The following is a 14,057-nucleotide window of genomic DNA, read 5'->3' on the forward strand; positions in this document are numbered from 1 at the left end:
CTTCTTTTTAGTTCTCTTCAACTAATATATTCATGGTGGAAGAATTTTGGAATAGACAAAATAGTTGGTATGAGATTGGCTAATCCACCATATATTTTTCATATTTTCATTACATTAAAACAACCTACAAAATATTTGTTTGCTTGGATCAAATAAATTCTAACTTCAGTTCAATTTAAAAGTCATTAAAATAAACCTTTAATACAAATCAACTCCTTAATTAAAAAATCAACAATATCTAATCTCTCCGTTTTCTTTTTCCGTTTGCACATTAGTTCACTAATATATATAATTTTTTTATTTTATGCTAATTTAAATAGAAACTAAAATAAACTAAAAAGAATTATTCAATGTTAAAGGAAAAAAATAAATTTAGCTTTCAATAAAATCAATAAAAAATATAATAGGCATTAAAAAGGAAAAAAGGTAAACAAGCATAAAATTAATCTCCTGTCTTTAGATTTATGGACCCCAAAATGATTTATAACTTGTAGTGATCTCAAGATAACCAAAGAAAAAGGTGACCATTAATCTTTAGTAATTTTAATTCTCATTTCCTAACAAAATAATATATAAAAAAAGCATTTCAAAGTTTTAGGTAAACTATTACCATTTTATTATAAAAATTAATCTCATTATAAGTTTTAATTATATTTATTTTTTATATAATATTTAGAATTATCAATAGCCCTCCTCAATCTTTAAATAGGAGGATAATACGTTTCAGCACATTCGAACTTATATCCTCCTACACTAATAATAATATCAAACTCAATCGACAAAAACTTTTTATCTTAAATAAAGATTTGTAATATTAAGAATTTATTTAATTAAAAAAATTGTCACTGCATTTTAACTTATAAATGTAATGAATGAGCATGCGGAAAAGTTATAATTAAAGTTAAATGCAAAGAACCAAAAAGTTGAAAACCCATTTGGGCTCACTCCACGTCCACCAACATTCCAGTTTATTCCAACAACTTTATTCTTTATTAATGTACATTATTTAGACAAATCGACCGTCTGGTTAGCTAGCATTTTCGTCCTTTATGGGCAACCCTCTTTATGACTTATTTTCCTTTGTCATATCTACTTCCCTTAAAGAATGAAAAAAAAATATATTTGTACTTTTGCTTCAAAGAAATTTTAATTCGATTAAATTATTTGAGTTTAACTCCATTCATTTAATGAGATTAACTTAAGTACGTGGATGGTGGGTATCAACAAGGGATGAGACATGAAAGAAGATGTGATGGTGTTGGCAAAAGTCGATTCATCCTGTTGAGTGGAGAGCCAGAAGAGGAGAGTAAAAAGGTTGAGGTTGTGAAGGAGTATGTTAAGGGCGGTAAAGATGTTTAAATGCTCGAGGGTTCATCCTTTCTTCATCGTGCTGGGGGTATTTATATAAAAGATTATGTGGTTGTTGACGTTGATGTGATGAACCTACTATCAAACTATCATTATAATATACATGGGAAGGATGTCTGTGATGGGATGAATTCTATTATTTCTTCTGAACCATGGTGCTAAATGGTTAAGCCCACATGAGGTTTTATGGCTTAAAGACTCACGTTCTAAATAGAGAAGCAGGTGCCAAGTGAAGACCTTCCATGGAAAACAAACAACTATCTCGCAAGGATGGTTGTCCAAGATCCTTCCGAGGAAGTTGGAAGGTGGTTGGATGGGATCAAACCTTCCAGGCCATCGATATTCTAGGGACTGCCCGACATATAGCAAATGGGGAAGCATCTTCTGTATAGTTTGTTGTGCTGCCATGTAACCCCAATCAAAGGGGTATAACAAAGTATTTTATTATTTGAGTTGAATGCATTATTAATCTATTGATATATAATTTTTCTTTCAATTAAAATTATAAATTAAAAAAGTAATGTAAAAATTATTAATTAAATTTTATTATTAAATATTTAAATAAAATATTTGTTAAGAATAAAGTTTATGATAAAATTTAAATACATGAATATTAAATTTTATTTAATAAAGGTAATTTTGTAAATTATCATTACATTCCTAGAAAAGTGTTTAGTAAACCAAACATGATAATGTAACTTTCCTGTGATTTTAATCAGTACATTTCGATGTATACCAAACGTTGTAAAGTAACATTCCTGATAATCACATTCCCAACAATCACATTCAGTTGGAATCATAACATGAGAAAGCACCAAACTCTACTTTAAGATATAGTAAAAATTTTGGAAAATAAATTAGGCATCGAAAAAGATTGAGATATGTAGCCATATTTGAAACTTGTTTGTGGAGTTGAAATATTCTGAGTAGTGTATCAAACACTAACCAAAAAAAAAAACTTCATCACTTTATATAGGAGGTAAGGGTAGGAGTTGTTCAGAAACCAAACCTGAAACTAATGTCAATTAAAAATTTGAACATGGTTCTTTTATCACACATATGCTGGTTTAGTCCACCCATTTTATAGTTTTTAACACCTAAATAAACTCTTGTAGGACTTTTGATCTATATTCCTTATCTCACATGCGAGATTCATTTATTTTAAAAATGGGATAAACTCAAAACCATACAAGAACTATGTTGGGAAATATGACCATATTGTAGTAAACATGTAATTGTTTTTTATTTATTTGAATGATAAATAAATAAATAAAGTTAATTTCACATTTCACTATTATGTCTTTTGTATTTTTTTATCTTTCATACTTTGCATGCATAGTGAAATTGTGATAAGCAAATATTAGTTCATTGATTGTCTAAGTTCAAACTAAAGATAAGCGACATTGTAAGAACGTTTACATTGCGAGAAAGACAACTTACTTTAGTAGATAATCTAAATGAGTCTGTAATTTCGTAAAAGAATCAAAGTGAGCATTTGATTCAAATATTGAGAATAATTATTATGTCGTATACAATTCCAACTGGGGAAATGATTAGTTTGGCTATCGAAACATACATTGGATTGGACCCAAGATGAATTAATTCTAAATCCATTTGTGAATTAATTCACTTGTGACGTTTATGGTGTGATTTACCTAAATCCTGAGTTAGTCATTGATCATGCGTATGTAACTCATGTGCTTTGATATAAGTAGAGGTTTATGCTCTAAAGATAATCGAGCTCATAGCCAGTATGTTGGGTAAATGTCTTGCGTATGGCATGAATTTACTAGCAATAGTGGATTTCATAGCTCAATTAAAGAGTTAACGGTATCCTCTCATTGGCATTGTGTGAATTAATAAATATGTAATGTGGCCACGGGTTGCTTGTTCTCAAACGAATAATTTATCACAATCATTTATTGACAATGATCATATTAATTATTAATAAGACACAATGATGACAATGAGATAAAATAGGATTGTATTGAGTGAACGTATTTAACTTAAAGGAATCAAGGATATCATATGAGGGTAACACACACATGACGAGATTATTGGACAAAGCATTTGGATGAATTGCTTTCGTAAAAAGTATACAATAATGAGTTTTCAATAACAGTACTTATTGTGGACTGACTCCTTGATTAAGTAATTGCGAATTATCGGAACGATACTTCTGGACATAATCGCAATTACTAGAGCCTAATTGCATATGTCTGATTGTTCCCTCCGCTAGCTCAACAAAAATTCGATTGGACTGCATTTGAATTAGAAGAAAATTTTACGATTTTGGAAATAATTTAATTGAGTCGATTTATTCGATGTGGAGTTGAATTAGGTAGTCGTGAGAATTGTTCAATTAGAGAATTTGATTAAAGAATTTTCTTGAAAATTTAATTTGAAAAATCTAAGTGATTTGTGAAAAAAATTAATTTTGATAAAGTAAAATTAAGTTAATCAAATTAATTAAAATTAATATGATATTTTTGAAAATTAAATTTTAAGTCAGACAATTAATCCAATGGATAATTGAACTTGAAAATTGGACCAAATAGTGTAAATTAGGTCTGGGAGCTCAAAAACGAGATTAAGACCCAAAAATTAGTCGAACCGGGTCCGATATGTGAAATAGGGCCGACAGTCCAATCGGCGGCTAGACCGAATTGGTCGGGTCATCACTGACCCAGACCGAACCGACAGTAGCCAAACCGGTTCAGGCTATTGTAAGGGTGTCGCACCTACACTCCTACTGGGACTCTAACAAAGAATTTGATTTCAAATTAACTATTTTAAAAATAATAATATTTTAATAGTTTAATATTAAATTTAATTTAATACTTATCTTAATAGTATTTTATTAATTTAATATTAAAGTAATTATCTTAATAAATTTAATATTTATCTTGTAGATAAATATTCTATTATTTTAATAAAATTTAGTATTAAATTTAATCTAATATTATAATAATTTAATAGTAAAGTGATTAAGTTTAATTATAGTTAAACTCTCTAAACTCTCCTTATATAAAAAGAGTCTTGGATCATTATTTTACACACACTTAAATTAACTTGACTGAAAAGTTGATTCGAAGCGAGTTCACACTTGGCACTCAGCACATGTGAGCTTGAGGATAGGTATCGAAAAGATACAATTTGAAAGTAATATATTTATTTCTTTAAATGTATACAGTTGAATCAAAATTAAAGTTTCATTTATACATTTAAAATAAAATCAAAATTCATGTGTGTGTGAGTGCACCAAATTAAAGTTATTATATCAAATTATATATTAAATCAAAATTCATGTGTAGTTTTGAGATTTATCCATTCAAAAATTTATTCAAATATAAATTAAAAGAAAAAAAATGTGGCCAACAGGTTAAAAGACTTGTTTAGATACAGAAGAGAAGGGAAAAACGCAAGGAGTTCTTCTATCGTTTTAGCCATAACATATTAGTGGGAAACTGGAACTCTCCCTTTCGTTTGGGTCAAGCGGTAATCTCTAACCTGGTCTTAGCCCAACTCTACGAAACTTTTATCAAATTAAAATTGATGTAAAATATTACAAATTAATTTTGTGATAGTTGTTGACACCATTTTTTGATAAAAACGGAGTCGACTTGAGTCTTGAAAAATGAAAACGAAACAGGAGTTGCCACCGATCTTTTTAATGAGGTGAGATCGGGACACCTCGAATAGTGGTTGTTTTTAATAAATAATTTGATTTTATTAAAACAACGATTTTGGTCTACGAAATTTAGAAAAATGGGTTCGGGAGTCGATTACGTACGAGGAAGGGTTAGCACTCTCGTAACGCCCAAAAATTGGTACCTAAGTTGATTAATTAATGTCTTGATGTCGAAGATTGAAAATTTTAAAGAGATTTAGGGTACGATCCTTAAAAAATCGAATGACATGGATTGAAATTTAAGAGGATATTTGGCTATTTAGTCGGACGAGACATCGAAACCCAGCACGTTAGGGCACGTTCTCTCGAATTTCTAAACGCAAGACATTGTCTCGTTTTAAAATTTTGAAAGAATATTCGACTATTTGGCCAAACGAGTAATCGAAACCCAACACGTTAGGGCCCGTATTCTCGAATTTCCAAACGCAAAATATTGCATTCTTTTGAAAGTTTAAAAAGATATTTGGCCATTTGGTCGAACGAGAAAGCGAAACCCAGCACATTAGGGCACGTTTTCTCGAATTTTCCAAACGCGAAATATTGCCTTATTTAGGAAAAAAGGTTTTGATGCATGATGTTAACATGTGTGACGAAACAATAATGAATGCAGCAAGTTAAGGATAAATAATACAAACAAACATTAATAATGAAATAAATAAATAAGAGTTGGATCAATTGCATAATAACAAATGAATAAGCAAATAGGATTAAAATGTCCTTTTAAAATAATAATAAACATATAGTCAAATTAATAAATAAACATCGAGTAAAAGAAAATAAAATAAAATAAAAACATGTATGTTTTATTATACATATTTTAAATTACAAAATATAATAAATATATAAATTATAAGATATAGGTGTGTATGTGTATTACAAAAATATATAGACGTATGCATAGTTTAAGATCATAAAATATATAAAGAATATATGCATATAAATATAGATAAAAGGTACGTATATTTATATTCATGAAAATAAAATGTATATAGGTATATATGGAGATGTATACAAATTATAAAAATATGAAAATAAATACATGTTTATATAAAATATTTACATATAGATATATTTTACAAAGTGTATGCATATATGTAAAATTTAAGATGTATAAATAAATTATATATGAGAATGTAAAAATATAACGTATATGTATTTATAAAATAAAATGTACACATATGTAAAGTATAAAGTGTAGATGATTTATATTGAAGTAGGTATATTTATAAATGTATATAAATTTGAAAAATTATGTGTGTGTGTATATGTATATAAAAATATGAAATGTCTAAAATATAAGAGTATGTGTATACATGTATATTTATAATAAAGATAAGATATATAAGTATGTATATTATAAAATAAAACAGTGTAAGTATGTATATATATATAAGGCATAAATAATATATGTAAGTATATATATATATATATAAATAAAATTATAGGCGTATATATATATATGTATTTTATAAAATGTATGATGGATATAGACATATATATGTATGTGTAACAAACGTATGTATGTACATAGCAATAATAATAATAATAATACTATATTAATGATATAATATAATAGTAGTAATAGGACTAAAATAGCTAGTTTAATAATAAAGCAGCTGAAATAACAAAAGGGAGGATTAAATTGAACTTAAACAAAATCTTAGAGGCGAAATCAAAGAAAAATAAATAAAATAAAAACAAAGAATTGGATCGAATCGTGACGCGCGTGGAAAAAGGGGGCCAAAAAGGGAAATATTCCCACGTTACTTGAATGGCGCCGTTCCAAGGGACGACATCAGCGCATGGTCTATGGACCGAATTTAACCAGAGGTAAAAGTTTGTGGCCAAAATCAAAAGAAGAAAAGAATCACATTGAACGCTCCACGAAAGTAGAGGGACTAATATCGAAATAGACCACTATAATCAAAACGCGCGGATCTGCTCTGCGGGTCGGGTCGACGAGCGGGTTAAAGGCCTCATACGACGCCGTTTTAGAGCCACTGAAGCAGGCTCTATACGGCGTCGTTTAATCCCTCTTTTAAAATACTTCAGAAAACCCTAAACCTTATCCCTCTTTAAACAATACTAAAAAAAAACAAAACTGAAGGCCCCCTAAGAGCGCCGTTTCAGCGCAAAACCTTTCCCTTTTCTCTCCGATCTGAGTAGAGGAGATGGAGGCTTTTGACGGCGCACCAGTTCAGGTAAGATTGCCTCTCGTTTTTATATATATATATATATATTCTTATATACATATATATATATACATAATAAAAAGAGAAAGACAGAAACAAATCATAAAAAAAGAATGAAAAAGAGGAAAAAAAAAACCTTCTGTTCAAAGATTTTTGATTTTATTGATTTAGCAATATTTTTTCAATCGAATCCTCCCCCTGCAATCGTTTTGGAGAAATGGCTTTATAGCCGAAATTACAAGGTCCTATCTGTTTCTTTCTCCTTGTTTCTTTTTTGTTGTTTTTTTTTTTTTGCTCTGTTTGCCCTTGTTGTTTTCGTGTGTTGCAGGTATCCTTTTCAGCCTTCTTTTGCAGTCGATGGCGGTCAACGGAGGCAAGTATTTGCCGTTTTGGTGCAAGGCGCAGCTGGCGGTGGCAGACCTCGGGCGGGGTGCGCGCTGAAGGCGTACATGGGTAGCAGCGGCGCGAGGCAATGGCAGGGAACCCTAGGGTTCCCTGTGCTGCTTAGTTTTTGGGCCCCAATGGGCCGTTTAGGGTTTTAAAGATTTGGGCCATTTTGGCCTGTTGTACATGGACAGTTTTGGGCCCGGGCAAATTGGGCTGTACAATATTTTATTTATATTTTAAATATGAATAAATATTTAAATTTGGATTATATCATAAAACTAACCATGGTGAAACTGAAATCTGCCAGAAATAAAATTCAAATTTAGTAAAAGAGTTAAATGATGGAACAGCTAGGGTCACATTTGCTTAATGTTTATATACTTTATTAAGAATCGTATACGTTGAAGTTGATCAAAACAGATTTTTTGATCCATCCTTGGATCCCGAATTTAAAAGATCCATTGACAAAACCAGGTTGCCTACAAGGTTAAACGACATGAGGAAAAGTAAGCGAGCCAAATTTACCTTACCTTCTTCCCCCCGTTCTTGCGCCGCTGCCGCGTCTTCCTCGATGTATCGGATCATGTCCTCGATGCACTTTCTTCGGAGACGAGCTACCTTGTTGGTTTGTCGGTTCATCAGGAGCTCTGTTGAGCAAATGCGGCGACGCATGCGCCAATGCTTGCCGTATCTGCCAAATGCAATCGTTCCCTGATAGTAATTATGAGCAGTAAGCACAGTGGAACATTTACGATCGCAGAAATCATGGTCATGTTTCTTGAAAAATTCGGAGGCTGCCATTGCAGATTGTATCACCACAGTGTTGACTGACCCAAGCTTCAACCCAAGCACTGGTCCATACTTAGGCTTGAGCTTGTGTAGGGTCTGGTGAGGCGCAGCTCCAAGGTCGAAAAAGTTGCCTAATATTGGCCACCCTGGAGGTCCTGGTGGTTGAAGATTTTTAAGTTTCCGAGACTGTTTTCCCCGTGAGAGCTGAATTAAAGCTGAAAACGAGAAAAGAATCAAACATAGAAGCAAAATACTGGTGATTTCCATTTCCTGGGTGGAAAGGTCTGTTTCCTGCTACACCTTTTATCAAATTAAATTATACATGGCAACTGAGATGAGATCAACTTACTTAATAAATAAACGTGGGTGGACTTGAACTATGTGAAAACTATAGTCGCACCTAACATTTATCTCCAAGGATTTTTTTATAAAAATAATCTTAAAATATTAATTAATTACGAAAATAAGTTGGAAAAAATTATATACGAAATTTCTACAATTACTGTAAAAACTGTCATCCCTTTTTCAAATATTATATATGAATTTTTTTTTAGTGCCTGTGTCAAATAATATTTGTATGTTTTTTGTTTGAAATACCTGTAAAGAATATGAGTGTTCACAGTGGAGAAAAAAAAGAGTCATTTTTATGGTTTTTTTTTTTAAATGGAAACTTTAGGATGTTCTAGGCTACTATGAAGGCGGAAGAAGGCAACGGCCGTTGCCAAAATCTAAAAAAAGAATCGATTTTCATAAGCTTTTAGGTCAAAGATTAAGCGGATAAAAGGGCATAAGAGTTTTCTTTGGTCTTTCATCACACTTTGGTTGAAGGACTACCAAAGTCCCAAACTTTCGATTTAATCCACCATGACCGGTTTTTTTTCTAAATTAAAATGATCAATCTCATTAGTAGTAGAAGGATGACATGTCTTTTACTCTTATATGTTGATCGTTAATTTCTTCTTCTTTTTTTAAATTATGTTTCTTTTTTTATTAATTGCTTGGTTTCAACATTTTTCTGGGTTTTTCTTTGTCTGCACTCTTCTAGGGAAAGAGAATGTTTGAGGAGAAAGTTATAAATTAATTAATTTAATTTATTAAAGGGTATATTCATCATTCTAAGTTTTTTTTTTGCTATTTTCATTACATCCAGTAAAACCATTGTTATGCATATTCAATTCTATTACAGTTCTATTTCATTACTACAAAATAACTATTCCATTACAGTTTTAATCCGTTCAAGGGAATTAAACGTGCCATTGATTTGTAGCTAAATGTTAACTGTGCATTGCATAAAAAAATTGTATTTTCTCTTTTAGTATACATCTGAAAATACAAATATTTTTTTAAAAAATTTGACTGGTGCCGCCGATTATTAAATTTTTTTCTTCACTGTGAATACTCGTATTTTTCACGAGTACTTTGAAAAATGCATTCGAGTATTTTAAAAAAGTTTTTGATAATGATTAGGGAGAAATGGGAGGTGGTGCCGCCGATTGATCAGGCGGCACCGACTTCCACTATAGCATACTAGTCATTTTCATATATAATTTTTTCTTCAAGTCATTTTCGTAATTAATTAATATTTTAATGTTATTCTTATAATAATAATAAAACCTATCCTAAACCAAGTTTGTCAAAATTAAGAGATTCCAGGAATCTTACATGTTCTAAGTTGTCCTACAATAAAAAAATTCATGTCATTGGGGATGGTAACAATATTCACTTTAACTTATTAGTTATTTACTAAAATTTGTTAGCATTTATGTTATAATAATTAAGTTATATATAGCATTAAATAATGATGCGATTCACATTATAGATGATGCAGAAAGTCATTAAGGATGGTGATGGGTCACATCGTAAGTATTGCGAAGAGTCACAAAGGATTACTATTTATCTTGATTGAGATAAGTGTGGGCTATATAGTTAATCTTGTGTCCACTTATATTGCAAGATGAGGTATTTATATGTGGAGGAGGGTATTGAGCAAGTCTCTCATTGCATGATCGTTTTCTTGCTAGAGTTTAATTTAGTCTTAGGTTAGGATGTGGTCTGAATGTATCTTGATGTGACATTTTTTGGGGTTAACGAGCTTGAAAAGTTTAAACATGAGTTATATTAGATATGATGAGACCATTGTCCTTGATTGTATCACAATGTTGCTCTCTTTATGGAAGAGGCTACTTATACATGGGTGGGTAGGGGTATAACAATTGCGTCTCTAAAGAGAAGTTTGTAAAATGAATTAATATATAAGTGTAACAACCTAATTTTTAATGGTATCGGAAAAACCTGATTTTAAAATTGAATTGTTAAAATGATATAGTTAAGTTCAGAACTAAAACTTATGTGTCGTTCCTTATAGTGATGAGTTAAATTATTTAGTAAATTAAAATGAATCGAGTGATAATTATAGAATAGAGACTAAATTGTAAAAGTGTAATATCTACATTAACAACAATACTTATATCAATCAAGTTAAAACTCAACCGGCTAGCATCATTATTATTTATATTGTAATTTATTTTCTAATAATATTCATATGGTGGATTTATAGTTGTCACATTATTTAATATTAATGGTAGGAAAGTAGGGACATTGAAAATAAATGGGAATGTGTTATTATTATTATTAATAATTTAATTTTAGCATAATTATTATTTATAGATTTGTTTTATAGTAATATAGGTAAGGTGGATTTATAATTGTCACATTATTTTATATTAATGGTAGGAAAGTAGGGACATTGAAAATAAATCGCAATGTGTTACTATTAATAATAATTTAATTTCAAATTACATTATTGCAATATGAGGAGACTTAATTTAGCATCATTATTATTTATATTGTGATTTGTTTTATAGTAATATACATATGGTGGATTTATAATTGTCACATTATTTTATATTAATGGTAAGTAGGGACATTGAAAATAAATCGTAATGTGTTATTTTTATAATAAATTAATTTCAAATTACATTATTGCAATATGAGGAACTTAATTTAGCATCACTATTATTTATATTGTGATTTGTTTTATCGTAATGTACATATGGTGGATTTATAATTGTGAAATTATTTTTGAATCTCGTATGTTAGCCTGATGGTTAGTTTGTTAATCATTTCAGGTGTGATCTAGATTTGAATGACGTTAGTTATGTAACTGTTAGGGTTTTGTCCTCTTTTTGTAATTCAAGAAAAAAAGAAAAGAAAAGTAGGGACATTGAAAATAAATGGATGTGTTATTATTAATTTCATGGTGGTTTGAATTTGGTTACAATTTCCGATTTCTATGATCCACATTTCAGCTAACCCATCAACGACAATGTCCTTTAAAATTATATTGCGTATCATGTATTTATTCCTCTTATCTTTTTTGGTTTCCAACAAAATTATTTTACTGAATTATCTTTTCATCGTGTAATACAAGTTTTAGGTTGAAATTTTTTTGGATAATCTCTTGGTTTCAAATTTAAATTTTTTGAAGAGAAAAGTTAGGAGCAGATTTACAATTGGATCAAAAGCAAGAAAAAAATTATATAACAAATATATTTTGTAACACCCCAAAATTATACGGTTAGAATTTATAAAAATTATTATGAATTGAGCCTTAGTATTAGTGATTAAGAGCTTAGTAAAACTCAAGCCTTGCTTCTTATTTTTTCTCTTTATTTTCAGCTAATCTAGAGTTGAGCCGAGCTTGAATTTTAAAATTGATATTCAATCAAGCTCATTTCAAATTTCGAGTAGAGCCTGAACTTGAGACCTATATAATCTGAAATGTAACATTGATATCCACCAAGTTTCATCACATCATTTGGAACTTTCTTAATAAAAAAAACTCAAGCTCCGGTGATTCTTTTATTCCCTTCTTCTGATACCATCCCATAAGTAAATACAAAATGTTGCAGTATTATTACTCACTGTTAAGAATATTATAGAAAATGGAAGTATTTGCAGAATGCTTCCAAACAAAATGTTATCAATGGCATCGTGTTTCACCCTTCTGTTCATGGAAATCTCATAATAAACAGTGATACAAATTGTAAGCAATTTAGTGGTACATGCCACTAATAAGTTTTCAGCTTGCGGCATCTTCCTACTTGTAAATTTTAATTCTAAGCTAAGAGTAATATCAGTGAACTACAAACTCTTCCCATAGTTACACCGCAGCAACCATCTTCCATAGCTCATGTTTCAATAAGTTGAATCTATTTCTAACACATTTAAATTCAATAAGAGAATAAAGATTGTGAAGTGAAGCAACTAGCTACGAGATGATGCGGATCTGGCATCCATTAGAGCACCAGCAAATCTTTAAATCTATCCAAAGTTTGGGGCCACAATATAAAATTGGCCCTTTTAATATGGGTATTCCTGAGAGACCATTTGAGAACAATGAAGCCCCAAAGTTTTACGAATAATTACACATTTCTTTGGGATTTCGGAATTGGCTATTTTGGCTTTACAACAGTCACCACCTCCATTACTCGCACTTGGATTCCATTTGTAAGAAATTAGGAGTCTTAGGGTACTCACCTGAAATAAGAATCATGTGATTTTTATGTTTTTGGTTATATTTAATAATTAAATTTTATTAAATTATTTCATATAATATTTTTTTAACTTTTTAGTTTTGAAAAATATGATTAAGGGTGCATTTGGATGAGTGGTGCGTTTATCTGCGGTTAGTGTAAAAATAGTAGTGGTAGTGAGATTAAATACTATTGTGCGTGAGATAAAAAATAAACTAAATGTACTACAGCGCATTCAGTCGCTCATCCAAACCCATATTGAGAAATCAAAATATAATAATTGACAATTAAAATTTTTTAAAATGATAATTTTATATTAAAATAAAATATCTATATTTATTTAGAATCAATTTAATAGTAGTTTATTACACGAGTGAAATATATTTATTAATTAAAATATATTAATTTAAAAAAATATGATCAGGTATCTTATAATGGAATTTATTTTATTTTATTGAATTTAGAATTTGAAATAATTTATTTTATTTTACGTGTATGTGGACAAATAATAGAATATCATTTTTATAAATTATTATTTTATTTAATTAAACTTTGAAATGTTTATTCTATTTTACATGGATATGAACAAATAAGAGAGTTAGTTGTATACATAGACATGGTGGTAAAAATCATTTTAGGTTGAGATCCTTTAGAAACACCGCAATCAGCTTTTATTGTATTAATTATTATTTATTATGTGGAACAAAAATATGTGTGATATTATTAATTTATTGATAAAATCCTGTTAATTGAGTCTTAATATGATTAATATGAATATTTTTATTAATGTAGGAGGACGTAAGCACATTATCTTCCTATTTATGAGTTGAGGAAGATTATAGGTAGTCTAAATATTGTGTCAACAACTCTTTTGAATTTTATAAATAATGTATTAAACAATATTTTATTTATATATAAATTTTAAAAAGATTGCCATAAACAAAGTGTAAAAATATTAATGGGAATGCAATAATAATTCTAATAAAACTTATGGAGAAACCGATTTTTGAAATTAATCTGCTAAAAAAATTAAAATCAATAAATAATTGAAAATATTTTATTCAAAAATTCACATACTACAACTATGAATTTGAT

At 29.6% G+C, this 14,057-nt stretch overlaps 1 protein-coding gene across 1 annotated transcript; it reads right to left on the bottom strand.

Moving 5' to 3' along the window:
* Positions 1–8,049: 8,049 nt before the first annotated feature.
* Positions 8,050–8,694, bottom strand: LOC105797711 (iridoid oxidase-like). Its single transcript, XM_012627641.1, has one exon. The coding sequence runs from the start codon at positions 8,692–8,694 to the stop codon at positions 8,050–8,052; it is 645 nt and encodes a 214-aa protein (XP_012483095.1).
* Between the last annotated feature and the right edge of the window lie 5,363 nt (positions 8,695–14,057).

This window comes from Gossypium raimondii, chromosome 9 (genome assembly GCF_025698545.1).
Source record: "Gossypium raimondii isolate GPD5lz chromosome 9, ASM2569854v1, whole genome shotgun sequence".
Lineage (NCBI taxonomy): Eukaryota > Viridiplantae > Streptophyta > Magnoliopsida > Malvales > Malvaceae > Gossypium > Gossypium raimondii.

What these genes read in the sequence shown, in the direction of transcription:
- LOC105797711 (XM_012627641.1), bottom strand. Translation starts at nt 8,694, where the DNA reads ATGGAAATCACCAGTATTTTGCTTCTATGTTTGATTCTTTTCTCGTTT.